Genomic DNA, 25717 nt, shown 5'->3' on the forward strand with positions numbered 1-25717 from the left:
CTCGGGCTCTGCTGCCTGCCTTGCCCAGAGCCACCCTGCAGGGACACGGTGTGGGACAGCATCAGTGTGGGTGAACCTCCTACACTGAACCAGCCCTGCCCTGCTGGTGCTGCTGAGAACACAGCAGGCAGCTTATTGAGGGCTTCTAATCCCGGCTCTGCCATTCCCAGGGCTCCTGCAGGCACATGGAGCACAGTGGAGAACAGGGAGAGTCTGCAAAAATGACAAACATGGTCTCTGAGGATGTCATGCTGCAATCCCAACCATTTGGGCAAATAAAACCCCTCTGCCATCAAACCTGAAAACAGAAGCTGACAAAGCCAGGAGCTGCACTACTCCACGGAAACCCTCCTGTCTGTTGTTGGATACCAATATTTTGTATTGTTCAACAAGTACTTCAAATATTTGTATGAGTAATGGCAACATTAAAAAAAAATCAACAGACAAAAAGACCAGCCTAAATGTGCTATCACTGCTTGAGTCATTGTCAAACCACAATTGAAAATATATTTTCTGGTGAAATATACAAACAGAATTACCCAAGTTTCATGTGGCACGTAGATAAGGACTAGATCTTTGAGATTATGCAAGTCAGGGCACTCCCAGTGAAATCAGTTCATACCACCTCCAGGCTCAGATCAACTCATTTATCCTTATTTCCTTAATTGTCAGTGTCACCTTTCCTAGGCCATTCATTTCTGCTGCTTCAATCAACCCAGCAGCCTCTGTAATTGTGGAAGAATATCAACATTCAATTTTAACCCTTTTTTTAGAAGCACTTTTTTTGAACATAATTTTAACAATTTTCCAAAAAGGTGGAAGTAAATGTTCTTTTATGCTTGTTACCCATTGTGAATCTGCTGGCTGGGTAAGGTCTCAGACACAACTTAATGAGCTCAGCAGGTGAACCAGGCACTGCCTGGGGACTCCTGTGCTGAATTCTCACACGTTGATTTTGCAGGTGACTCCACTGGCACATGGCATTGAGAGGGCACAGGCCTCCACAGCATTCTGAAAACTTGAGGCTAGAATCCTTAAAGAGCTTTTGGATTTAAACCTGCTGAAAACTGGCACCTCCAATGCCCAGTGCTATGTGCATTTCCAGAACAGAGAGATTGGTCTAGCCTGAGCTGCTGAGCAGCCCAACCTCTGATGATGTTCCTGAGTGAGGGATCTCACCCCAGCCCTGCAGTGAGCTCAGAGCCACCTCCTGGGGTCCCTGTGGCACCTTGGACCTGCTCTGGCCCCACCAGACCTCGGTGCCTGGGAGAGGAGGCAGGACACAGTTTCACCATCCCAGGGACATTGTCATGTGAGGAAGGGCTGACTCAGAGCAGGGGAGGCAGGAGGGAAGAGGCAGCTCTCTCCAAGGCTGGCTCAGGGCAGAGACTGCAGCAGGCTCCAGGGCATGAGGCACCAGGGCAGCACAGCAGGTTCCCCTCCACAGCTCTCCAGCCCCTCTGAACTCGTGTGGCTTCTTTCTGTCATGGCTGGCTTCTGAAAAGTCCCTCCCCAAGGTGATTAGAGTGCAGTTTAGGTAATTCCACCAGCAGGATGCTTAGTGCAAGGCTGAAAATCCAAGTGGGAAGTGGGAGCTCATTACCTGAGCTGCTGCACCCCTCTGCCAAGCAGCATCATTAAAAACTGGCAGTAGGCACCTACCCACACCTATAAATGCTTATTGACCCTGGGGGAGGCTGGTTACCTCGGCAGAAACTGGAGGGCAGCTGGGTTACTCATGATGGCTTTGTTCTGCTGTCCAGTGGGGTTTTTTCATTTTAAAAACAGTCTTCAAAAAAATGAATGTCTCAAAATGCCTCAGACCATTTAATTAATTACAAGATTTTATAGAAGAGGGTAATGAATAAGTTCAAGAGAACTATAAAAACAAGGATTTATATAATCTTTCTTGGTCTGGTTAAAGGCTAGTAATCCACAGCAGATTACTGGGATATAATTGACCCATATATATATATAAATACATGTATATGTAAGAAAGCAAGTTAACGTAGCATATTCCTGTGGCTACTCTCTCCATCCACCCATGGAGAACACATTTTACTAAACTGGTAGGAATGAAATAATTTAGGTTTTAATTTTACTTTTAAAAGTCTACATATTCATATAACTTTCTTGGAAGCTCCTATAAACAAAGAATTATGTTCAGGGCCACTGCCAGAAATAAAGTGTGTCAGGGGTCTGTCACCCATTCAATAGAGGATCAGCCAATGGCCTAAGGGTACTTCCCTTCAAGAGAAAGGGTAAAATAACTGAGGTCAAGGCCTCAAACCTAGCTCTAGTTTTAATCATGTTGCTGATTTAGAGCTTAACAAGCCTTTTCCTTTTTTGCTTTGCAATTGTCAGAAAACATTTTGTTTTTCCTGACATGTCTACAGTGGCCCCCACATCTGTTTTTTGCACTACTCCATGCTCAGCTCAAGGACAGGGATGTTCACCATGAATGAAATGCAAATATATAGGCTTTATGTGGAAATACATTCACTTGCCTCATGCTACTGTATAAATATGTGGAAAGAATGAGTGGCAGGGAGAGAAAAAAAAATGAATTTTTGGCAAGGAAATCTTTCAGTAAAATCCATATACTTGGAAGTAAATGAAAGCATTGGGGTAAAAAGTTTCCAGAGGATGATTTCTTACATTTGGGAGCTAAAAGGGGAAAGAGCAGAGAATCAGCAAAAGGAGGGGAAGGACCCAAGTGCTCAAACCTCAATGGACATTTTTAAACAGCAGTTTCTTAAAAAAGATTTAAAGGTTCTTCTTTCATTTCACAACAAAGCTAAACAATTTTTAAAACATCTTTGTGTGTGTGAAATGGAATCTGTTTCTCCAGGCATGACACATCTCCCTCAGTACCCAACTGCTGAATCCTCTGAGGTGCCCAGCTGGCTGCCCTCCTCACCCAGCTACTGGAGGTGAACTTGCTTTTAAATCACACCCACCCAGTGCTGGCAGCAGGGCTTTTGGCCACCAGCACTGCACAATGCTGCTCTGCTGATATCATGGGAGTCTTTCCCAATTCGTTTGGTTCAAAATCCTCTTCAAATATCTCCAAATCTTAAGGAAAATTCTACAAGAGCCGCCATTGTTTCTTTGCCTGCCATGAACGGTGCACATGTGTAATTTGGGTAGTCAAAGGCCTGTGCATCCCAAACGAAGCAGCAGCCCTGCTGTGGAGGTGGTGGCTGAGGCCATGGCACCCTTGGTACCCACAGCCCATGAGCAATCACACAGCAACATGCTTTGCACAACATCCATGCTCTCAGTTCCTGGCTTGGAGCCTCCTCAGGGAAGCTGTGCCACTCCATTTTCTGCTGCTCCTGACACCTTTCCATGAGTGTCCAACACGAGCACAGGCAATGGCAGCCCCTGAGCAGAGCAGTGTGGGCAGTAACTGCAGCAAGGCCATGGCTGCACAGGAGGGGTGACAGCCTGGCCCAAAGGACATGGGGATAACTGCAGGAGTTCTGCCAAGGACACCTGACCTTAGGCAAGGTCCAGCTGGAGAGCAGGGGGGGACACCACCCCTAGCCAATCCCACTCATGAATAGCAAAAATTATGGCCCTGTAGGTTTTTCCCATTGATAGCACCTGGTCTCCAAGAAAGGATCACTGATATTATTTCAGCAGCCTGGCTGCAGAACCCCTCCCACATCACAAACAGCACGGCTCAGGACAGCAGCAAGGCAATCTGAAATCTGCTGAAGAGAATAAACCCCTCTGGGGCAAACACCAGGATTGTTACTCTGAATTCTCCATCTGTATCTGGCATAAACTCTAAATTAAAAGCAACATACAATAATTGAAAATAGTCCATTTCAGGTTTGTACAGCAACTACTTTATTATTTTCAAATGCAAATGTTTGCATTGTTTGCTATTTTACAATTTTACAAACTAGGTATAAAAGACCATAAATAAATGACATAAGTTATGTGTACCTAAAATTCACGGAGGGAGAAAAAAATTACAAATTAAAACAAAATAGAAAAATCTATATATCTAACCCAGAGATCGTTCAAATGCATGAACCAAGAAATGCTGTTAGATTTTTTCAGTATGAACTAAATTATAATATGCCTCATACATTCTAATTTACACAGTCCTTGCATATTCCAACATACTTGCAGTGATACAAAAAAATAAATGCACTCTCTTTTTATTTGTCTGATTAGTATTTCAGATTTTTTTTTTCTGGTTATGAAAATGTCACATAAAAGAAAAATACTGCTTTTTAAGTCCTGTTTACTGGTTACTTACCAGATTTTTTTTTTTTTTTTGCATTTTATACATATATATTTTTAATACATAAGATCCATCACAAAATTAGCACAGCAAGAAACCCGGACAAACATCAACCATTGGTGTGTGAGCAGGACAATTGAACACACTCGTTGTAGGGGACAAGCTGGCCTGTCCCCGAGGGCAGCAGTGTCTGGAGCAGCCTGTGGTGGCCCAGACTCTCTGTGGTGGCCACCTCTGCCAGGCACAGCTGGCACATCCTGGTGCCCACCATGCCCAGCTGCCCTCACTCCCCTGCCAGCCCTGCTGCTCCTCCTCCAGAGCAGGAATTACCACAGAGGGTCAGTGAGGGGGGAAAGAGGGAACAGGAGCAGCCTTGAGCACAGGTCACAGCTCTGGGCAGGGCTGAGTGCCCAGGCTGCCCCACAAGTGCCCGAGAGCCCCTGGCCCACGTGGGCAGCACGGCACCTGTCCCCTGCCGGCTGCTGTGGCCCTGTGTCCCTGGGTGCAGGCACTCGGCTCCTCTCCAGCTGCCCCACAGCACACCAGGGTGACTCCCAAACACTGCAAGCTCTCCTAGGCAGTGCCAGCACGCTGCAGCACTGCTCCCTGGGCCATGGAGTGTCTGTCTTCTGCTGCTCTTCAACTGCCCTTCAACTGCACAAGGAACAGGACACACTGCACAACTCTTGCTAACTGTTAACTTTACAGGTCTTGTTGCATTTTTGTTCCTTATCTGTGCTGGGAACCAGGGAAGTGTTCTGATTATTACGTTGCACACAGAGCAAGGTGCTTCTGTGAATGGAAGAACTGCATATATTTGCTAGCATTCAACAAGTCTTTAAAATCCTATTTTTGAAGATAAAAAAGGCTACATAAGAATTCAGTTCAGGATTGCCAGTGGATGGAGATGCAGGTGTTGCCTCCACCACCTTGCCACTGAGAAACTGGTTGTTCTTGGTCATGAGCAGGGCACTAGTACAAATAAACAACACTTAACAAGAACCTTTAGCACCCTTTAGATCCTGCATCCATTACTCCAAAACTAACTTGAAATTGCCCCTGTTTCAGGCTGCTGAACTACTCAACAACGTTAGTGTGGCAGCTAAAAAATACACTTACAGATACAGAAATTTCAACACTTTCTTAATGTGTGTGTTCTTGCTATCATTTCAGACATGAGCTACCAGCCTGGTCTCACAGGACAGAGGTGTTTGGGGCACGTTCACAGGCAGTTCTACACAGGAGGTGACTTGCACGCCGACACACGCACACAAGCACACGTACGCACCTTTCGGAGGAGATAATAATCCATTATCCATTCAAGGAAAAAAAATATATTTATATCACTGCAATGGCACCTTTAGTGTAAAATGTCACTTCAGCAATGTACACAGGCAGCTCACAGGAACTGAGTTCTTTGCTGTGGCACCTGGCCTGGCGTCCATGGAAAGATGTGTAGTGCTCTGTCACCTTCATTCGTCCGGGATGCAGCGGTGACAGCCAGAGGAATGAGGAGAGACAACAAAATATATAAATAAAACCAAAGGTAAGCAGAGAAAGCAGAAGAGGAGGAAAAACAAAATCCCAAAGTCTGCAGGGCTTTGACACAGTACATTCCTCAAGTGACAACTGGGTGCTGAGTCTTAACGAGTCAGTTATCGCTCAGTGGAGAAAAAGAACGGAGTGGGTGGCCCAGGAAAAAAAAAAGAGAAAGTAAAAGTCACACTCTCTTCAGGGACTGACGACTGTTCAGCATGTGTTTTCCAGAATCAGTGCTATGGAAGACGCAACTGTGGGTCCAGAAGGCTTCATGTCTGCTCTGTGTTCCTCCAGGGTCAATGTGATCAACAGGACGGGCTACGAGGCTGTGAAAGCAAAATCCATTTCCCTGCATGAAAAGAGAACCCAAATTAAATGTATTAAACCACATGCTCCAAGACAGACACCCAAACCTGCCCAAATGGCAATGCTCAAAGGGTGGGGACCCTTTGCCTTCCCTGTCCTCCCTTCCCTCACACTATTCCAAAGTCTTGCTTCCATGGCATACCTTACATACAGATATGTAATCAACAAGTCTATCTTTCTATCTATACTTACATGGGCCACCTTTTTTTCCCCTCCATCTGCTCTCTTCAAGCTAAAATCACATTCCAGTGGATGCTCCTCCTTGGCCATATTTTATCTCACAGGAAACACAGCCACCAGTGGCAGTGCTGAAAACCCAGCATCTGAGCTGCCTTCACAGTTTTCATTCTATAGGGACACAGTTTTCCATTTTGTGTGGAAAATATTGCACTGTTTTGAATTACCACTACTAGACTCCGAGACAGCAATTTAACAAACTGGCCAGAAAATTGGGTGTATTTTGGTTTTAGATAAAAAAGATGATCTCAACAGAATGCAACAGATTTACAGCAAGGAAACTTCAAGTATCTCTGCACTTGAGAGGCAGAAGAATTTTTCCTGCTGAAAGTACAAATGTCAGGTCTTTAAGATGAGTAACTACTTCTTATGTTGCCTGGCAAAGTGACATTAAAACATGCTGGTTTAAATAGATTTTTTAAAAGAAATCTTAAATTTCTTGAAATGGAAAAGCTTTTATAAGTAATACTGCAGAACAGTTTATACTGAGCTGTCATGATTTGACAGGATCCAAATTTAGCATCTCATATTCAGAACAAGTTGTTCTCTGAGAGAGTTGGGAGTGAGGGAGAGTTAGTGGTTAAAATCAGCAAGTTATTGTTAAAAGTGACAAAAAAAGTGATGTGAGTGACAATACAGTCTGTGTGATTTGTCCAACTGAGTGAACTGTTTTGGATTTAGGATAAACTCAATTATTAAAAAAGTTTGACCTATAAAGCCACTAAATCATTTCTGAATTTGCTGTCAGGTGTGGAATAGGACCAAAATATTATAGACTAAAGAACCAATCTTAGTGCCATTAAACGATAAATCTCACCTTTCTGACATTGTGCCTGGCACAGCTGAAACGCAATGTCAGTTCTAAAGGACATGTCATGAAAATCCTCCTCCTGCTCAGCACAGAATAAGTGGCCCGTCTTTTTTCTAAGGTCATCTCATCACTTTGGTCCTCAGAAGGACTTTAAAGAATCTAACTTACATACTCTGTTCAAAAAGAGTAATAAAAGCTTCATGACAAATAAATTCAAGCCTCAGTGTGTTCAGAGCTTTACTGGATGAAGCTTTATCCTGTGAGACCTGCTGAGGACAACCACATTGCCATAGCAGTCTCTTCCACCTGGCAAGCCAGGCCATGCTTTCAGTCACCCAACTCCCATCTGTTCCCTGGAGGAGGCAGAGGGCAGCTTTTCCACGCTCCCTCTGGTTGGCCATACCTGCAGAGGGTGTCAGGCCCCAGCTGTGCAGTCTGCACCTGGCACTCACACACCCACAGCTGCCCTGATAATCCCAGATACCCACCCTACAGGGCTGGCTTTCAAAGGGGAGCTTGGTTCCCACAACTGATCCAACAGGATCACGGTGCACGAGCTGTTACCCTGCCTGACACCCAAACTGCACAAAACCTGCAAGGCTGCATGCTCTACCCCATTTTTATCTGCTCCCTTTCCCATAAAACCACTGACACCACAACTGAAACACATCTTTCTAAAACCCAAATACTGCTTTTACTGCTATCATGAGAAGGTAGGAAAAGTCTTTGGTTCTTCTCAGTGCCTTTATGACTATTTGTACTTTACACCGTGGCATCCATTCATGTTGAGCTTTTCCAACCACAGCATAAGGGCTCTCAGTGTGAACTGAGGTCAAGCTTTCAGTACTGAGCTGAGCCCCAAGACACTCCTACACCTTGTCTGCACACCCTACCAGGCAACAGCTTGAGAGCAATTTGAGATAGTGCAATTTTCACTGCCATCAAATAGAGCAAACAATGGGAAAGGCTCAGCAATTAGTCTGGGAAACCAGCAGAGATTCTTACAAACCAGTTAGGAACCCCAAACAACACATAACACAGCAGTTTTTATTTTCCCCCAACAGTGGTGAAATCCTAGAACAGCTTACAAAATAAAGCACCATGAATATGTTGGACACAGTACTTCCACTGACCTTCCATGAGGCAAAGGGAGTAAGTTTCTTGAAAGAGAAAAGAAGTCTGAAAGCTCCACAGCCACGATTGTCACAGCTGACTACTGGCAAGATGGTCACAAAAGTCTTTCAATGGCAGGCTTCAGCATGGCACAACAGCCAAGAACCTCCCCAGAAGTCCAGTTTGGCCCAGTAATCCACAAGGTGGGTCACTTCACGTCTCAAGCCCATAAACGGCTAGATCACTAATTGGCAGGCACTGATTAGCCACATGATATTCTCACTGAGGTTTTTGCAAGGTGTTAGTGATGCATCAAGTCTGCAAAGAATATCCTAGGGCAGATTCTTCATTCCAGTGAAAGATACACAACGGTGGTTTCACCCACAAATAAAACACTATGGTTGTAATCCTACAGGTCACAGGGAGAAGGAAAGTAATGCTGTTGTTTTTTAAGCACAGTATCTGGCAGCAAACATAGCATCAAAACTTGAATGTGACTTTATATTTATATAGATACATGTATTTTACATATCATTGATCAACAGAGAAGCATGTTCCAAGAAACCATTTGTTCCAGGTCTGGTTTCAAAGGACGGCTCGTCATTTCTGGAGGCCCCCTCCCAACACACACGCTCGGCTTCCGCAATCTGTACATCAAGCAACGCTGCAGATCTTGATTTCCACGGGCGAGGAGACGAAGTAAAAAAAGTGCAGTTCTTCAATTAAAGTGCATGGATGAGGTAAACTAATTTCAAGAGTTTTGAGTTTATTCAGTGCTGGCTCAGACGGGAACCATCCTGCCATGCATCTGTTGCATTTGGGTGCGCATTGCTTGGACGCTGCTCAGGATCTTGTTCTGGTGCGCCAGGGCCGTGATCCCGATCCTGGCCAGGTCCCTGTGGAAGGCAGGAGAACAACAAGGGGCTCAGAGTTGTGGATCAGATGCTGAGATGCAGAGAAAAAATATTAAGTCAACCACAAGCAGCATTAGCAAAAGCAGATGTACAGAAATGTTTAATTAAATAAGTGGAGGCATTGTGGAGGCATTTTAAAGTCATCCTCCATCCAAATGAAAGGCATTCCATTCCTTTAATGAGTGTAATGATATGCAGCACAAAGCAAGAGAGGCTGATTAAATCCAGATTTACCAGTTTTTTTGTTATATCTCTGAGTACTTACTCCTGGTTCATATGCACCACAGCCTCTAGGGTGGTATAGCCAGCAGCTGTGAAGTTATCCTTGTATCGCTCCATTTTCATGGCTTGGAGCCAGTCACTGACAGAAACAACCGCCGAGAACTCGGGGGAGCTGGGATCCAGCAGGGCTGTGCTAGGTCTGCATGCCAAACAGTGAAAGGACAGAGAAATGGTGTCAGCTGGATCACAAACCACAAACCCAAGTTTGGTCTCTGCAACAATTAACCTCAATGATGAGGGAAAGCAAGGGCAAGAGGCTGTGCCCAAAGAAACTCTGCACATCAACTCAGATCAAAACTGAACAAGATGCAAAGGAATGGGCCAATTTTTGCTAAGAATGAATTTCACCTGAGGTTTCTATTTTTGGTTTGAGATCTAATTTGAACCACAATACAGCTTATGATTTCCATCCTAGATATAACCAAGCTCACAGAAAATGCTTTTACTCCCCAAAATAAAGAAGATGGCAATGCTGGAAGGCATTTGGCCTGTTGGGTCTGTATCTCACGGGCAACAATGCCAGACCTTGCCAGCCCTGCATGTGTCAGACTAGCGCTCAGCAGCTATAGAAACACTGCTGAAGTATGCGCAAAGAACTGGGAGCTCACACCCTGCCAGACTGGTTTGGAGGGCAAAACTCTGGGCAGGTTCAGATAACTCCTGTTTCTAGCCAGGTCTGCTCAGTGCATTCAATCAAACTCAGGACAGCAGGGAGTTAATCCCCTCTTTAATCAATCCATTCCTGACCGAGTGCGTGCCAGGAGTGGTAGGAATCACACCAGCTTTGATCTTTGTTTGCACTCTGGAATGTGCTTCTCATTTTGCCTAGCACACTTTCGCCAATAATTATTTTTACAACATTTTCTTCTCTTATTAATATTGCATTTACTATTTCATGTGTATCATAAGTCACAGTTTCATTAAAGCACTATAAATTAGTGTTATCTATTTAATCAAAACAATTATCATTTAGCAATTTATTTGAAAATGCACATCATCAAAGACTAGGTGTGCAAAAGCACGGTTAGGTCTTGCCTGAGGCATTGAGTACACTCTGGCAATACTTGGTTCAACTCTTTTACTGCATTATCTAACACAAGACCAATGATGATACCCTATTTATATAATTATGCTTTATGTATAAGGTAATATATTAATAATGTTATATGCATATTTGAAATTCCTATTCTGAAGACAAAAAAATATTTATAAAGAGCCATGACTGTGAAATGACCTTGAATAGGCTGTTAGCTTACATACACAGACAATGACCTTGAACAGGTTATTAACTATTGGAAAACCTATATATTTTCAAAGACCACCTGTAAATTGAAAAGAAAGCAAAAATGGAGGCGCTCATACTGTGATTCTTCAACCAAAGTAGCACAGCAGATCATACTGTGATTCTCGCCACATAAATTATTTAAGCCTTGAGGGAATATACATTTTTGCCAGGTTCCCAGTGCGATTAGGGCAATCTGGAAGAGGTGGTGATAGTGGCCTCACAGGGTTAATGATCCCTCTTCTGGTGACATACATTGTAAGCAAGACCCACAAAGGGACATACAAGCTTAAAAAAGGATCTTGTTCTGTTGGAGGCTAAGACAGAATCTCTGTTATTCCCCCACTCATTCAAGAAACTTAATTTTGCATTGTCTAATGCATATTTTTGTACCTTTCCTCCTACTAAAAAACATTTTCCTCTTATCTTCCTTGTTTCTTTTAAACTTTTTTCCCATATTTGCTGTAAGCAAATCTACCTGACAAAGCAGAGACATTTGGAAAAAATGGACCAAAGCTGGTAGAGATCAGTAAAGCTCCTATTACTTCAGCAGTGTTTCACCAGCTTACACAAACTGCTGATCTGTCCCAACAAAGCTATTTTGGTTTCACCCTACAACTCTGGGAGTTTTCCTTCCTGCTGCACTTCTCTTGCACGTACCGGGTACACCATGCTTAGCAAACAAAACAAATGTAACGCGGGATCGGTGGAGACATGAAACTGGCTTTCCACAAAATTAAATTCAAATTCACATAAAAATTAATCCACACCTTCCCAATGCCCGCGAGGCGTTGGCTGTAATGCTGCAACGCTCATTTGCAAATCCTACACAAATCTTAGGGTTTATAAAACTTGATGATGTGCTTTTCCTGCAGAAAACCACATCACTCCTGTTAGCTGCACTGACTGAGGTGACCCTACCCACTCAAGCCCTTTCACCGGGGGGAGAAGGGGAAACAGAAGCAGCAAACTTTGCTTTTCAGCAGAGCTTGCCTGCATCAGGACATGCTTAAGACTGTGCTGGGAACTCTCTCAGCGCTGGTGTGATCCAGCACAGCTGTGCTCACTCCCCTTTCCTGCTGGCAGGGCTGAGCCTGGGTGCCCTGGGGGCCGCACGGAGCCAGCAGAGCCCTGTGCTCACACACGCAGAGCAGCGGCTGCTGTGCAGGCTGGCCCTGGGAGCTGGGTGCCACCTGCACTCTGTGCCACCTGCACTCTGTGCCACCTGCACTATGTGTGTGACACCTGCACTCTGTGTCACCTGCACTCCGTGTGTGTCACCTGCACTCCGTGTGTGCCACCTGCACTCTGTGCCACCTGCACTCCGTGTGTGCCACCTGCACTCCGTGTGTGACACCTGCACTCTGTGCCACCTGCACTCCGTGTCACCTGCACTATGTGTGTGACACCTGCACTCTGTGTCACCTGCACTCCGTGTGTGCCACCTGCACTCCGTGTGTGCCACCTGCACTCTGTGCCACCTGCACTCCGTGTCACCTGCACTATGTGTGTGACACCTGCACTCTGTGTCACCTGCACTCCGTGTGTGTCACCTGCACTCCGTGTGTGCCACCTGCACTCCGTGTGTGCCACCTGCACTCTGTGCCACCTGCACTCCGTGTCACCTGCACTATGTGTGTGACACCTGCACTCTGTGTCACCTGCACTCCGTGTGTGCCACCTGCACTCCGTGTGTGCCACCTGCACTCCATGTGTGCCACCTCCCCTGTGTCCCCTGGTCCGTCCCAGAGCAGGGCTGACCTGGAGCTCTCGCTGCCTGTCCTCTTGAGGCTGTTGGGGTTGCGGATGAGCTTGTCCAGCATGTTGACGATCTGGCCGAACTTGGGCCGGTCGCTGCGCTCCTTCTGCCAGCAGTCCAGCATCAGCTGGTGCAGCGCGATGGGGCAGTCCATGGGCGGGGGCAGCCGGTACCCCTCCTCGATGGCCTTGATCACCTGCAAATGGCACAATCAGGGAGACATTGGAGACCATCACACCCTGCTCAGTCCACCAGCAGAGTAGGTTTATCCTAGGGCTGTCCAGACTACAGTGACAAATCCCCAGTTAAGCGATACAACGTGGAAAATTGCACTCGGACTCAGACAGCTGGTGGTCTCAGAACTGTCATTTCTCCTCAGCAACTCAAAACTGAAAGTGTACCCAGAGCAGACATCAGATACAGCAGGGCAATTTGTCACAAAAAAGCACATGGGATACAGGGATGACAGAAGAGCCCTGGTTAGAAATAAGCAACTAGCCTCGTTGGACAGAGGGCTGGAGAAGCAACAGCTCTACAGCAAGACTTTATCAATCAGTCAGTTTCGGGTGCAGTATGTTGAGACTGTATTTTCCCCATAATTTTTAAGGTACAACAGATCACTCCCTCCCCCTGTCCTCCTGGGCTAGCTCATCTCTGTCTGCAAGACAGGCCTTGCAGAGAACCTGTTCCCCCGCTGCTGTATGCTCTGAGCCAAGAAATGCAGAGATAGGAACCCTTTTATGCAGCTTTACAAAAGTCCAACACATCTTAAGATATGTATTTCATATTTAACAGAACCCAGAGAAACTCAGACTGAAATCACTTCAAACTCTCTAAAAAGCACTCCAGAGGCCCTAATGGCTTCTTAGCTCTCTCAGGAGAATGGGACACAACCAGAACTCAATTCTGACATGACAGGGACATGACCCAGGAGCCTTCAGATCTGAATTAATCAATATGACACTGCTGGCAGGACTCACCATGAGACTAGAGACCAGGAGCGCTCAGAGACTGAGTTGCACTAAATTCTCTCCTTCTGGACTTGTCCAATTAGTGGCTAAAATCCACTGGGAGGACAAGGTGAGCGATATGCTTGCATTATTAGCAGCTATTCAGTGACCACAAATAAAGTGGCTCTCACTCCTCCAGGAAGTATGAAGATACTTTTGATTTCTCTTGATTCAACAGACACTGAATATAATTTGAAATCCCCTCCTGCTTTGTTGTGAGAGGAACTTCCCTTGCCATCATTAAGGAAGAAAAAAGGCATGTCTATGCTATGTTCTGTAAAGAGTGTGCACAGACAGTAATATTGGCTTTCCCTGTCTTGTTCAAGCCAGCTTTTCAACGTGGTCTAGCAGTGCACAGTCTCAGTGAACACCAGCCTAACATAAACAGCTCTAATAAAAGCAGCTGTTTGTTGCAGGGAGCTCCACTGTGCTGTGCAGACATGCCTGATATAACCGAGACACATCTGGTGTTTTATTTTCTTGCTAAGTCTTGATGACTTCCTGTTAGCAAAAGGAAGGCAAGATTGGGTGCCAGAAGAGACATTTCACATCAGAAGGAAATTAAAATTATATCTCCCATTTAGATTAAATGCCATCCACATCTAGACACTCTTTGAAAACGTTCAGCTCTACAGAAGAAAGCAGATGACTTGTAAAATGCCTTAACCACTCCCATGGCTGTATATTCAGATTACCATTTTCTTCTTCCTTTACCTGCTTGTAAATCCCCTGGGAAAAGAATTATGGATAATCTAGGCCTCATTTTCAGTGGGATTTTTTTTTTCCATTTAATAAAAATTCTATTAGCAAAAGCTCTTATTAGCATTATTATTAAATACTCTTCTGGAACAGCAGCCATTGTGCACAGTCCCTCTTGGATCACACTGAAGTAGTCCAGATGGTATGGTTAAACAGGACATGCATAATTTAAGAATGGTCATTTACAAAAGCTGCTTTTTAATGGCCTCAGGGGGCAGCTATGCCATTGTCACAAAGATGCTCTGACTGATAATCAGAACTGGATTTCCTATGTGTTGGTTTAGATATCCTACAAGAAATGAAATCACCTGGAAGAGTTATAAGCATAGTGGAGCTTCAAGAATTAACTACCAATAGGAAGCCCAATCAAATTCAAGTATTTTTCTCTTAAAGACATCTAGTAAACTCAAGATATAATATGAATATTCAGATCTTCTCTTGACAGTATTACTATTTGACAGTTTAAATATATTTGTTTCCCTTTCCTCCATTTTTCTTTAATTGCTATTTTTTCACATTTAAAAGACTGAACCAGGTGTATAGACCTAACTTGAGAATCCCCTATTCTGGCAACTTAGACAAAGCTTGAAGTACTCAAGAAACTTTAGTTCCAGAGAGATTCCCTGAGAAAACAAGAGTCTACCACCCTTTTAAAAGCCTGGAATAACCATCTTACAGCTACATAGCAACTGCCACAGAAACACATGAGCAGACACCTAAGGACAAGATGAAGGCACGGGGAGGGGACAGGCAGGGGGAGCTCAGCAGGACACTCACATCTTGGTTGGACATGTCCCAGTAGGGCCTCTCCCCGTAGGACATCACCTCCCACATGACGATGCCGTAGCTCCAGACGTCGCTGGCCGAGGTGAACTTGCGGTAGGCGATGGCCTCGGGCGCCGTCCACCTGATGGGGATCTTGCCCCCCTGCCACCAGGGAAAGAACCACAGGCTGGTGAGCCAATGCAGTGCTGTGTGTGGCTGACACTGTTGTATGTATTCAAAGTACAAAAATCACATGGTTTTTTGTGTACAGCTCCAGAACCCTTCTGAAAAACGCAGCCACTTTCTCTCCTGCTCGCCATAAAGCTGTCAGATCCAACCAGGAGGCAATGCTGCCCATCTGCTTGCTTCAGTCACCAGGAGGAGAACCAGTAAATTGTTAAATGTATTTTTATCAGCCCTCCAAGAGATCTCTGCTCAGGGCTATGCTGAAGCCTGAGAACAAGCCAGGGGTTTTACAAAGTATATATTAGAGATTTAGTTGACAAAACAAATGAGTGCACGCTCTTAATTACTATTTCCTTGCTTGCCTGTCTGACCTGTTTGGCCTGTTTCAGAAAAATGGCATTATAAACATTTTGCTTTTTAAAAAGGTAAAATAAAGAGAAGGTAAACTGGGAAGATTTATGAATACAGTGGTGTTTCCCATGGGCAATATCCCAACTCCTACCAGAGATGTGAGAAGGCAAGCAAGCCTCTGGGCTCTCCCAGACCCTGGAGGACAAGTTCAACACCAAACCAGGGTACAAGGCTGCTTTTAATACCTGCTGGAAAAATCTGCCTCTCCTTACAATACTTTTTTTTTAAACAAATAAAAACACTTGGCCATTTGATTTGGGCCACTGAGGTCCTACACTGTTTAAAAAGGAACTCACTCCATCCTGTTTATCTGATTTTGCCTTAGCTGAGTGATCCCAGGCCAGAGATTTCTCCTTTTGTTTATGCTAATATGCAAGGTGTTTTTAATTGAGCTTTTGGTTTCCTGCAGTTCCATCTGGGGAATGACTTAAGCTGAACAAAGGTTTTTGGATTTTTTTTTTCATTTGCTTTTATGCTTCTTTGATTAAGTTTATTTTGGTAGTTTTTTTCCCAGCCATCTCCTAGATAGCTTTTATCCATAAGCGAGTGCAGTGTGTGCATACTTAATAGTATATTGTTCTACTATATCTCTCAAGTGTTTAATATGGACTGGTTCCAAGCCAAGGCATATCAAAAGGGGTCCTTTCCCTGGCTGCTTCAGCCTTTGCATCAGGCCCTTTGTGAGTCAGGTTGTGGCAATATGTGCCTTGGTGACTACAAGATGCTCTCTCTTTAATGAGTTACTAACAGGAGCAGAACACATCATTTTCTTTAAAAATGTTGCCTTAAAAAATTGCATTCAATCACAGCCTCTCTGGTTATGCAAAAGCTTTATTCCTCCTTTCAGGCACAGATGCACTGACATTGTTTATACATGGTTGTCACTCTAAAAATTGTCAATAAGCTCTTTATATTTAGCTGCTTGAGCACAGTGGAGTTAATCCAAATATCCCTGATCCTTCATTACTGATACCAAATGAAGACAATGACTGTAAAGCAAATGTCATTGACTCTCTCTAGTTTACTCCTGAGAGCCAACAATACCATATCTTCACATGCTAAATTCAAAGAAAAGCTCTTCAGTCATTTCTGTCTTGCTCTTGTGTGCTTGTCTAAACTCTGATTTCCCTGAATACAGATTTTCAAACCTCTGCTTCCACTTGCCACCCTTATGAGTGAGAGAAATCAAGGCTGGCCAGCATTTAATACTACAGGAGTCTATCCTTCCCTGTAATGAGCTGTGAATCCATTAAAGGATGAGTGTTGGGATTAAACAGCAAGATCTGAGTGCTGCAAACAAACTCAGCACTAGGGAGAACAGATGGAGAATGGCAGATATTTAAAAACGAAGAAAAGAAGCAATTAAAAAAGGAGACTTTATAAACCAAATTTTTCTCTTTAGGTGCATGTTGATATCAGAGGTATTGGTAAAAAGGCTGGTAATGGCTGGGACGTTGTTTTGTGGCCAGAATACTTGCATTAGCCTTATTCTTTGTGTAGCATATTAAAATGGCTTTAGCAAAATTACCCAACAGTGGGATGCTGAAATATAAATAAAATGGGAAAGAAACAAAAAATGGGAATGCAGGCCTAACACTTTTCCCAGTCCAAATCATTTAGGTCAAATTTATGACTGGCTTTGTGATGGGCAAAAGTGGATGCATCTTTTTATTTTTTTTGTGGGGTGTCTACACCTTCTGTATCAAACATGAGTATGAGCAGCCACGTGGAAACCCTGTTTGTAGATATCAGAAGGAGCAGAAGTCTAGGCCCTAATTTCTGGCACCAGATTCCTGTCACGTGCTGCATCATGATGAAGGAACAAGAGGAATACATGGGTCACATCCTCAGAAAAGAAATACTGCTGTGGTCACTGCTGTAGCAGCAACAGCACATCAATTTATAGGAGCTGTGGAGCCTGGGCCAATGTTTACTTTTAGGCTGTGATTTAGGTTTTCACTTGTGACTGAGACTATTTTAAAACAAACCACTGACACCTCCCACACAGTCAGACAAAACCAACATGCAGGCACGACAACATGGCCATTTTCCTTCCCTCCTTACCCGTGTGGTGTAAGCTGCCTCAGGGTCATCCTCCAGCACGCGGGACATGCCGAAGTCAGAGACTTTGCAGACCAGGTTGCTGTTGACCAGGATGTTGCGAGCGGCGAGGTCGCGGTGCACGTAGCTCATGTCAGACAGGTACTTCATCCCCGAGCCAATGCCACGCAGCATCCCCACCAGCTGGATGACTGTGAACCTCCCATCATTCTTCTGCATATGGGGAAAGCAGCAAAATCACAGAGCATTAAGCTAAAAGCTACATTATCGCCACTGCTGAAATTGGCAAAGAGCAGAGCTGCAGATTCCCATCTTCTCTCCAATGAAATGCAATGTTATTTCCTCGCTCCCCTCACCAGGGTCTATAATTCACCAGAAAAGCAAAAACCCAGAGGTTCTGTCACAGCTTTCAGTGATGCAGTATCCTGTTTGCAATGAATCTGATTTTAATGAGTCTACAGCACTGCAATGCTTTCAAAAATGGAGCAAGTCAGAACTGTTCACATTAAACATGGATTATTTAAAATCCTGCTATTTAAAAAATTCATTTATTTTATATTCTTCCACTTTATATTAATTCTGGTTTTCCATAAAAGCAACACCAGAAAACAGAATTTCCCAAGTACAAACATAATTTCTTTAAAACTGCGCAAATTTCAGTATGAAAAAGAGAACAAAAAAGAAAACAGAAAAGAAAAAGAAAAAGAAAATGAAAACGAAAAAGAAAACAGAAAAGAAAAAGAGAAAGAAAAAGGTGTTTCCCAGTATAAAATCTCCTTAGCTTTTGAAGAAATCACCTACCCTGAGGAAGGCATCCAAGGAGCCATTCTCCATGTACTCAGTTATGATCATTACTGGCTTACCTAGAGTGTGCAGAAAGAAAAACACAATTCCTTGATGAACACCAATGTTAATGGGATAAAAATGGTTTGCACATGATTTTACTGCCAAGACACCTGGCTTACACAATCTAATTTAATTTGAAATGCACCAAGCTTATGCCTCAGCTGTGGGAAGCAAGAGATGAAATATTACAGGACAGAAACATTTAATGGGCCCATTTGGAAGGTTAACCCTTTGGTTGACTCATTGACAAGGTCTTTAACTAAAGTGGCTCCTGTTCCCTAAGGAATATGTGAATTGATAATTGAGAACTAAGAAACAAAGATCTGTCCAAACCTGACAAAAATCTTTAGTATTACATATTGTTTGCAGAGCAGAAAATGGAATTCGTGAATGCTTTGGTCTTTCTGTCTTTTTTTGAAAGATCAATGCTTTAGGCAAGCTGGAAGCTGCCAGAAGCTACAAAGTATTCCAAGACAACTGGATTCAAGAATGAAAAGTGCAGGCTGTTCCTTTCAACCTTCACTGTCCTGAACTTGTATTCTGTGTTTCTCTCATTATTTATAAATGAGCCAAAGCCATTTGCCTCCTGAAGTCAGCCAGGGGCAAAATGATTCAGAGCCCTGTGTCACACAGGGGGCACAGAGCTCAGCAGCACCCAGCTCCCCATGCTGCAACAGGGGCCAAGCTGGGCAACCTGAGGAGAAATGCAATGTTACTGACAGGGGGATGCTTTCTAGGCACTCTCCTGCCTAAAACAACAGCAAATACACTAACAATGCTTGATGTTGCCTTTCAGAGTTTTATAAAGATAATAAAAATACAGTGCTGAAACTGAGAGCACATAGGTGCATGCAAGGAACACTAATTATTTCATGGAGTTAAATCCTACTGCATATTTGACATACAGGTATTTGTAGAAATAGGTCTGATAAGATCTCAAAAGAGCAATGGCAGAAGTACAGAACTAACTCATCAAAGGTTGAATGGCAAAGCCCACTCCCAAGATGAGCACTTCTAAGGTGAGCACCTGACAATCAGTGCTACCTGGCACAGCAAACCTTCCTCTCTCTTGTGCTTTACCTGGAGGAACTATAACTTTCTTCCTAAATAAAAGATGGTGTCCCAGAGAAACTCAGCTTTCACTTCTTGGAGCAGGTCTGAAGAAGGGAACATCATAGGGAAAGAGAAGGCTTCAAAGGCCAGGTCACCCAGACTGTAGATAGCTCAACTGCATCTTGGCACAGGAGGTATCAGAACTACTTAATTTTTCCTTGCTTCTGTCACCAGCAAGGATCTGCTCCAGAACAACCATCTCTAAAAATTACCCTACCGTGAAATGTTGCAGCATTTAACATTCCCCTAATAGTTTCTACCTCAGTGCATCTTTCACCAAGATTCTTTTCTCATCATTTGTCAGGGATTTCTGGTTCTGAAGTAACCTTTTTTTAATTAGAAAACCATATGCTATAGGGACTGACTGTAGGAACATTTTACCACATTTCACTTAGGCCAACATCTATGTGCAGTACGTAACTTATTTCACTCATCATTACTTATTTCACCTTTCCGGTCCCAACCTACCCTTTACAGGCCTTTTATTACTCCTGCTTTTATTTCCCTTCCCTGCTGGTATCCAAATTATTACTGGTTTGGTCCCAAGCAAGCCAGCACACCTGGGAAATGCCATTACTGAATGTTGCAGAGAAGCAATGGTATTGCATAAAGCAAACTGCTCTGGATGAAGGGCTGAGTGACCTTGGCTGAGCACATCCTTAAGTAAAAGGATGTGATTAAACATCATCCTCCCCCTAATTCACCTTTGAAAGCATTCTTTGGTAGAAAGAGGAAAAACTTCAACCAAATCTGCATATGGCACTGTTTCATTTATGCTTTGCAACTACGACAACCACTCTTCCACTGAACAAATACAGCTAAATGAGTATTAATTAACCTTCTTCAATCAAAAGATACTATGTCAACGTAGAAGGGAAAAAAGGAAGACTCTTTCAGTGCATTAACATGTAATTTCATTACTCAGACACTTCTTTAGCAGGGGAGGGGGGATAGAGAGACGAGGGAGAAGTTACCATCAGCGAGTCAATTATTAAAGTACTTGACTAGCAGCCAATAATTTATTCATGGTTTTTTGCTGCCTCTCTCAACCCCCATCTATACCACTATTTATCTCACATTTTAATTTTCAGTTTATTAAATGCATCCATTTATCACAGCATTCGGCAAACCTATGGAGAAATGGAGATAAATGTGCTCTTAAGTGGCCCTGTTTCCCCAGGAGTGCAGCTGGCAGTAACGGAGCCGTGTTGCTGCTGGAGCATCACTTACTGGGAGCCAGGAACGGGGCACTGCCAGGTCACCCCGCCACCTCCTCCCTGGGTGAAAATTCCCAATCAGTTTAATTCACTGACAACTGCATTATGCAAATGCCTACGGCCATTTGTAAGTGCTGGAGCTGTAGCAGCTCAGGGGCTTCCAGTGGGATTGCAACACAAAGATTCCCCTGTTGTCTTTCTTTTACTGAGGTGCTAAAAGAATCACTGTCTGAGGCAAACACTGTGGCCTGATCACATTCCCTTTGTTATAACAATCACAGAGAGAGACACTCAGACCTTCCAAATTTAAACAGAGGAGGGTATGTTAATTTTAGTTTTGAGAGAGGTTCTCAGTAAAGGATGGCCAAAATTAGTCCAAACTGCTTTTTGCCTTTAAAAGCAAACTGCCACACACTGTATGAGCCATTTTCAACTGTTGAGAGAAGGCAGACCAGGAGACAGCAACACAAATGAGCAGGGGTAAGATTTCCAGAAACAAAAGTGGCAGAATAAGTATCAGCTCTCACTGACATTCAAGAGAGACAGAGTTTTACAGTGGAACTGATGGTTTTGATAACCTTTTATGAGAGGTACTTTGTTCTTCTAGTGATATTTTACTTTTTAACTTTTCATCCATCTCAAATTTTAATTGCTCCCACTGTTAATACCCTGCATTCATGTTCCTCATGCTGCAGAAGGTGAGTTTCACAAAGTCCACTATGACAGCAGCTCGCAAGATCACTGCCTGCTTTCTATGCCACCCTGAGCATGAGCCCCAAGACCCAAAGAGTATTTTAGGAGTAGCAATGAGAGGCAGGCTTTGCCACCATGCTACCCAGGGCAGCTGGGCACAGGCAATACCTGCACCATGGCAGTGGCGCCTTGACAGCTCACACCCAAGCACTGGTGTCTCACAGCTGCATTTTCAGCTCTAGCCTACACCCAGCACCCAGCCAGCATTGTCACTCTCTAAAGCACAGTCAGGCTTAAAAAACCCCAAACAAAGCAAACAAAAAGATCGTCCAGGTAAATTCTGCAGAGTGAAATTAGCACACCTGTAAATCAGAGAAAACAAATAAGCAAGTTTCACACTAAAATAGCTTGCTTCGTTTCAAAGGCTTGCTCCTTACATCTGTGCTTTGTACTTCAAACATATGACTGTGTAGTTGTGTTTTGGTATTTTTCCCCCATCATTTTGAATTCTTCGCTCACCATCTGCTTTTGCCTATCCTGTAACAATCATCTCAGTCTAGCAAAGATGTGAAAGATGCCTGCTTGGCATAGCAAGAAGGGATAAAAAAAAGCCAACCCCTGCAGTATTAATTCCCTGTACAAAATCTTGTACAAGCTGCCTACAGATAGAATATCAGTTGAAACCGTAAACCCATTTATAGCTGACAACAAGATTAATGACTTGTCCTGCACTGATTTCCTCCTATTAGCTATCAGTGGATCTGTTCCATCTGTCATTTTACAGGAAAGAGGGTAAGAAGGAAAAAAAAAAAGCCAGCACACACCATACAGACTTAATTTCTCAGTGACTTCTAAATTGGACTTGTCATGAAAATGACCTACTTACATTTAGTAACTACACCTTCCAAGTGGATGATATTGGGGTGGTCAAATTGTCCCATGATACTGGCCTCACTCAGAAAGTCTCTCCTTTGTTTATCAGTGTAACCAGCCTTTAGAGTCTTGATAGCAACACAGATCTCTCTTTTTCCTGGCACTTTGAGACGTCCACTGCACACTTCACCAAACTCCCCTTGAAGAAAAAGGCACAAGAATCCATGGTCAGGAGCCTGAAGCATGCACTTGTGTTGTCAAACTGTTATGTCAGTACATTTGGGAGAACTGTCATACAAAATCATAGGATCACACATTCCCTAAAAGCAAATTTAAAAGTGTATTTACGGGGAAAAAAATGCAAAAGTTCTGGCACTTACCCACACCAATAACTTTTTCAATCTTTATGCAGGAGGCATCAATTTCTTTGGCAAATTCCCTCACAGCTTGGTTTGGATCCTCATATGTAAAAGGATCCACATATGTTCTAACACCTGCAAGGCAGAAATGTTTTATTTGAAGTCACTGATCTACATGCTGCTGAACACAGAACATATGAGACTGAAGCCTTAATGATATACAACAGCAAAGAGAGTGTACAATAAAAATGTACTTTAAGCCAGGAATGACTGATAAGGAAGGAAGGACTTAAGTATTTTTTCCCCCCAGTACAATATTTTAAAGTGTAAACATTTAATATTTCCCATTATTGATGTAAGGAATGAGGCTTTTGCCAATTAATGAGCTTCACAAATCACTGCCATCACTAGCATAACCTGTCAGAGACCTGTGAGACTAAAACACTAAATCCCTTTTTCCTATGGGAGCCAGGAAATTCTGAGCTCAGGTCCTGGGTTTGGTACATGGAAGTAACAGTAGGATTCAGTGCTGGAATAAAGGCAGCAAAGTTCACACTCCCTCTCCTGCAGCATTGCCTCTGGCCCATTCAGAAACTGCTTTAGCAGAGTGTTGTGGGTAAAAACCTTGCCTAGAAATCAAGTGGCTAAGAACAGGTATCTTTCAATGGCAAGGAACAATGGAAAAACTTGATAAACCCTTCTCTCTGCACCCTCAAAACATTTTCCCCGGACACTTCTATTTTCCCTGTTACTAGAGTAAATACATTTTGAAGCAGGAGGGGAAAACAGAAACCTGTTCTCCTCTAGAGGAATACAATCCTTTATTTCCTGAGCACCAGAACATGAGCCATGTCTCACAACCCAAACCAAACCCCCCAAGCACCAGTGCCTTTTACCTTGGTTCAGGTGCTTCTCCTCATCTGCCTCCTGCTTGGCCTTGCTGTACTTGCTGCGCCTGTCAGGGCAAAGCACAGCAAGTGAGTGCAAGGAGGATCTCACTCTGAACAAGCCCAGCTGTCCTGACCTGCAGAGACTCGAGCTGCTGGCACCTGCCACAGCCATGACACAACACACAACCAGGGCAGCAGGATCCTCACACTCCCCCGAGTGATACTGGCATCAACAGAGCATCAAAGGAAGCACAAATCTATTTGTATCTCAGCTTTCAAAGAAAGGGAAAAAAAAGTTTGTGCTTCAGCCACTTTTTTTTCAAACTTACTTTTGCAATTGAGGGCCCAAATTGCTTTTTATCCCTACCACACAGGGATTGAAATGCTACAACAGAGGTGTTTTGGTAGATTGACTTTCAAACATCATTAGGCAAATGCCAACTCAATACACTTATTTAACTGCAAATTTAAAACTGGAAACAAGTCTCTCAACACAGAAATCAGGATCTCAGCAAAAAAAAAAAAAAAAAAGGAAGAACCACCAACCCTGACCATCAAAAATTAAGATCCCAAGGATTTTGCTTATTCTTTTAATCACTGCTTAATTGAAGGGGCTGAAGAAGTCCTGATGGCAGAACTCCTCTACTGACTCTCTGAGCTGGAGGCAATAGCATAGCAGAGTATTTTAATTCTATAGATTACTACTTCTACACCTACACCTGTGATACTGTGATCTAGTTATGCATTTAATTAGTTCAGCTTTCAGCTCCAATGGACAAGGAGCACTACAAAAAGCTGGTACAAGAAGTTAGTCCATTAGGAAGGATATTGAGGACTCTGCTCAGCCAAATGTGTAGGAATTTGAAGTTACCCAGCATCCAGAGGTATGTAGATGCAGAGAAATGATTTGGGCTTTTACCCACCCATCCTTGAGTGCTCAGAAACAAGCACAGAGCAGACACTGATGGAGAGAAGGGTTTACTGCTGCTTACTCTCAGTTTGCCTGTTCCCAGGAAATCCAAATTTCCCAGTCAGACCCAGGAGAGCTGACTGGCAAGAGGCTGGGGTGGAGAGAGGAGGGAAGGCAGAAGGAGAAACCAAGCCTGGGGAACAGGAAGGGAGAGTGGCACTGCCAGCAATGTCCAGCTGCTGCCTGGAGTGGGGCAGGGGACAGCCAGGCCTGCCAGGGACACCAGGGTGACACTGGGTTAACTAACAGGCTGAAAATGGTGAATGAGAAGAGGCAAATGAGAGCAGGTACAACAAAAACCTGTAAGATGTGAGTTGAAAGGGGTCAAAAACCTCACAGGTAACAGGAAGAAAAGACAACTGGGAGCCTCACTTGCAGCAAATCTCCCTGAGTCCTACCATACCTCTCCTGTCAGCAAAACCCCTCTGCCCCTCAGCAAACAGCATCCCACATCCCACTCTGCAGCTGCCCTGTGGGGAATGGCAGCTTCCCACTGCTGCCAGCTGGGAGCCCACCCCCAGCCCTTCCCCTTGCAGCCCTCGGGCTGGGTCATACAGCACACTATGCCAAGAAGAAAAAATACAAATTATCCATTAAACAGAAGGAAAAAAGCCGTGTTTGACATCTGACAACAGCCTGATCTTTGAACCAAGGGTCACAGCTACCAACATTTGCAGGACTTGTGTTCAGACAGAAAAAGCAGGTATACATCCAACCACAAACCAGTGGGAGCTTCTTCTCTTGACACACAAATGGCTCCAATCACAAGAAGAGAATTCTTGAAACCCACACTGGATCCAAACATCTGCTTAAACAGTTTATTTGCCCCAGAACTTACAGCACTGGTATAACAGAGCTGAGTGAAATAATGGGATGATGCTCTGCTCCCAGCTACTGAACTAAGAAGGAAGAGAGAGCACAAATATCACCCAAGGCCAGACCAGCTAAGGGGACTGCAAAAATGGTTTCAGGTATTGTACAACTTCTCTCAGAAGAAAGG

General features: G+C 43.9%; 1 protein-coding gene across 1 annotated transcript in view; it reads right to left on the reverse strand.

Annotated features, from left to right (window-relative positions):
• Positions 1-4751: 4751 nt before the first annotated feature.
• Positions 4752-25717, reverse strand: part of EPHA4 (EPH receptor A4) — a 104317-nt gene continuing 83351 nt past the window's right edge. Inside the window, exons 9-18 of the mRNA XM_054282268.1 lie at positions 23754-23812; positions 22879-22992; positions 22512-22697; positions 18558-18619; positions 17760-17969; positions 15111-15260; positions 12567-12760; positions 9507-9662; positions 8348-9223; positions 4752-6149 (exon numbers count right to left, since the gene is read on the reverse strand). Of these exons, the coding sequence (XP_054138243.1) occupies positions 9109-9223; positions 9507-9662; positions 12567-12760; positions 15111-15260; positions 17760-17969; positions 18558-18619; positions 22512-22697; positions 22879-22992; positions 23754-23812 (1246 nt within the window). The 3' untranslated portion in view covers positions 4752-6149; positions 8348-9108. The remainder of the gene's footprint in view (positions 6150-8347; positions 9224-9506; positions 9663-12566; positions 12761-15110; positions 15261-17759; positions 17970-18557; positions 18620-22511; positions 22698-22878; positions 22993-23753; positions 23813-25717) is intronic.

Source organism: Melozone crissalis, unplaced genomic scaffold (genome assembly GCF_028551555.1).
Source record: "Melozone crissalis strain CALT ecotype California unplaced genomic scaffold, PUWL_Pcris_2 ptg000034l_1, whole genome shotgun sequence".
NCBI classification, from domain to species: Eukaryota; Metazoa; Chordata; class Aves; order Passeriformes; family Passerellidae; genus Melozone; species Melozone crissalis.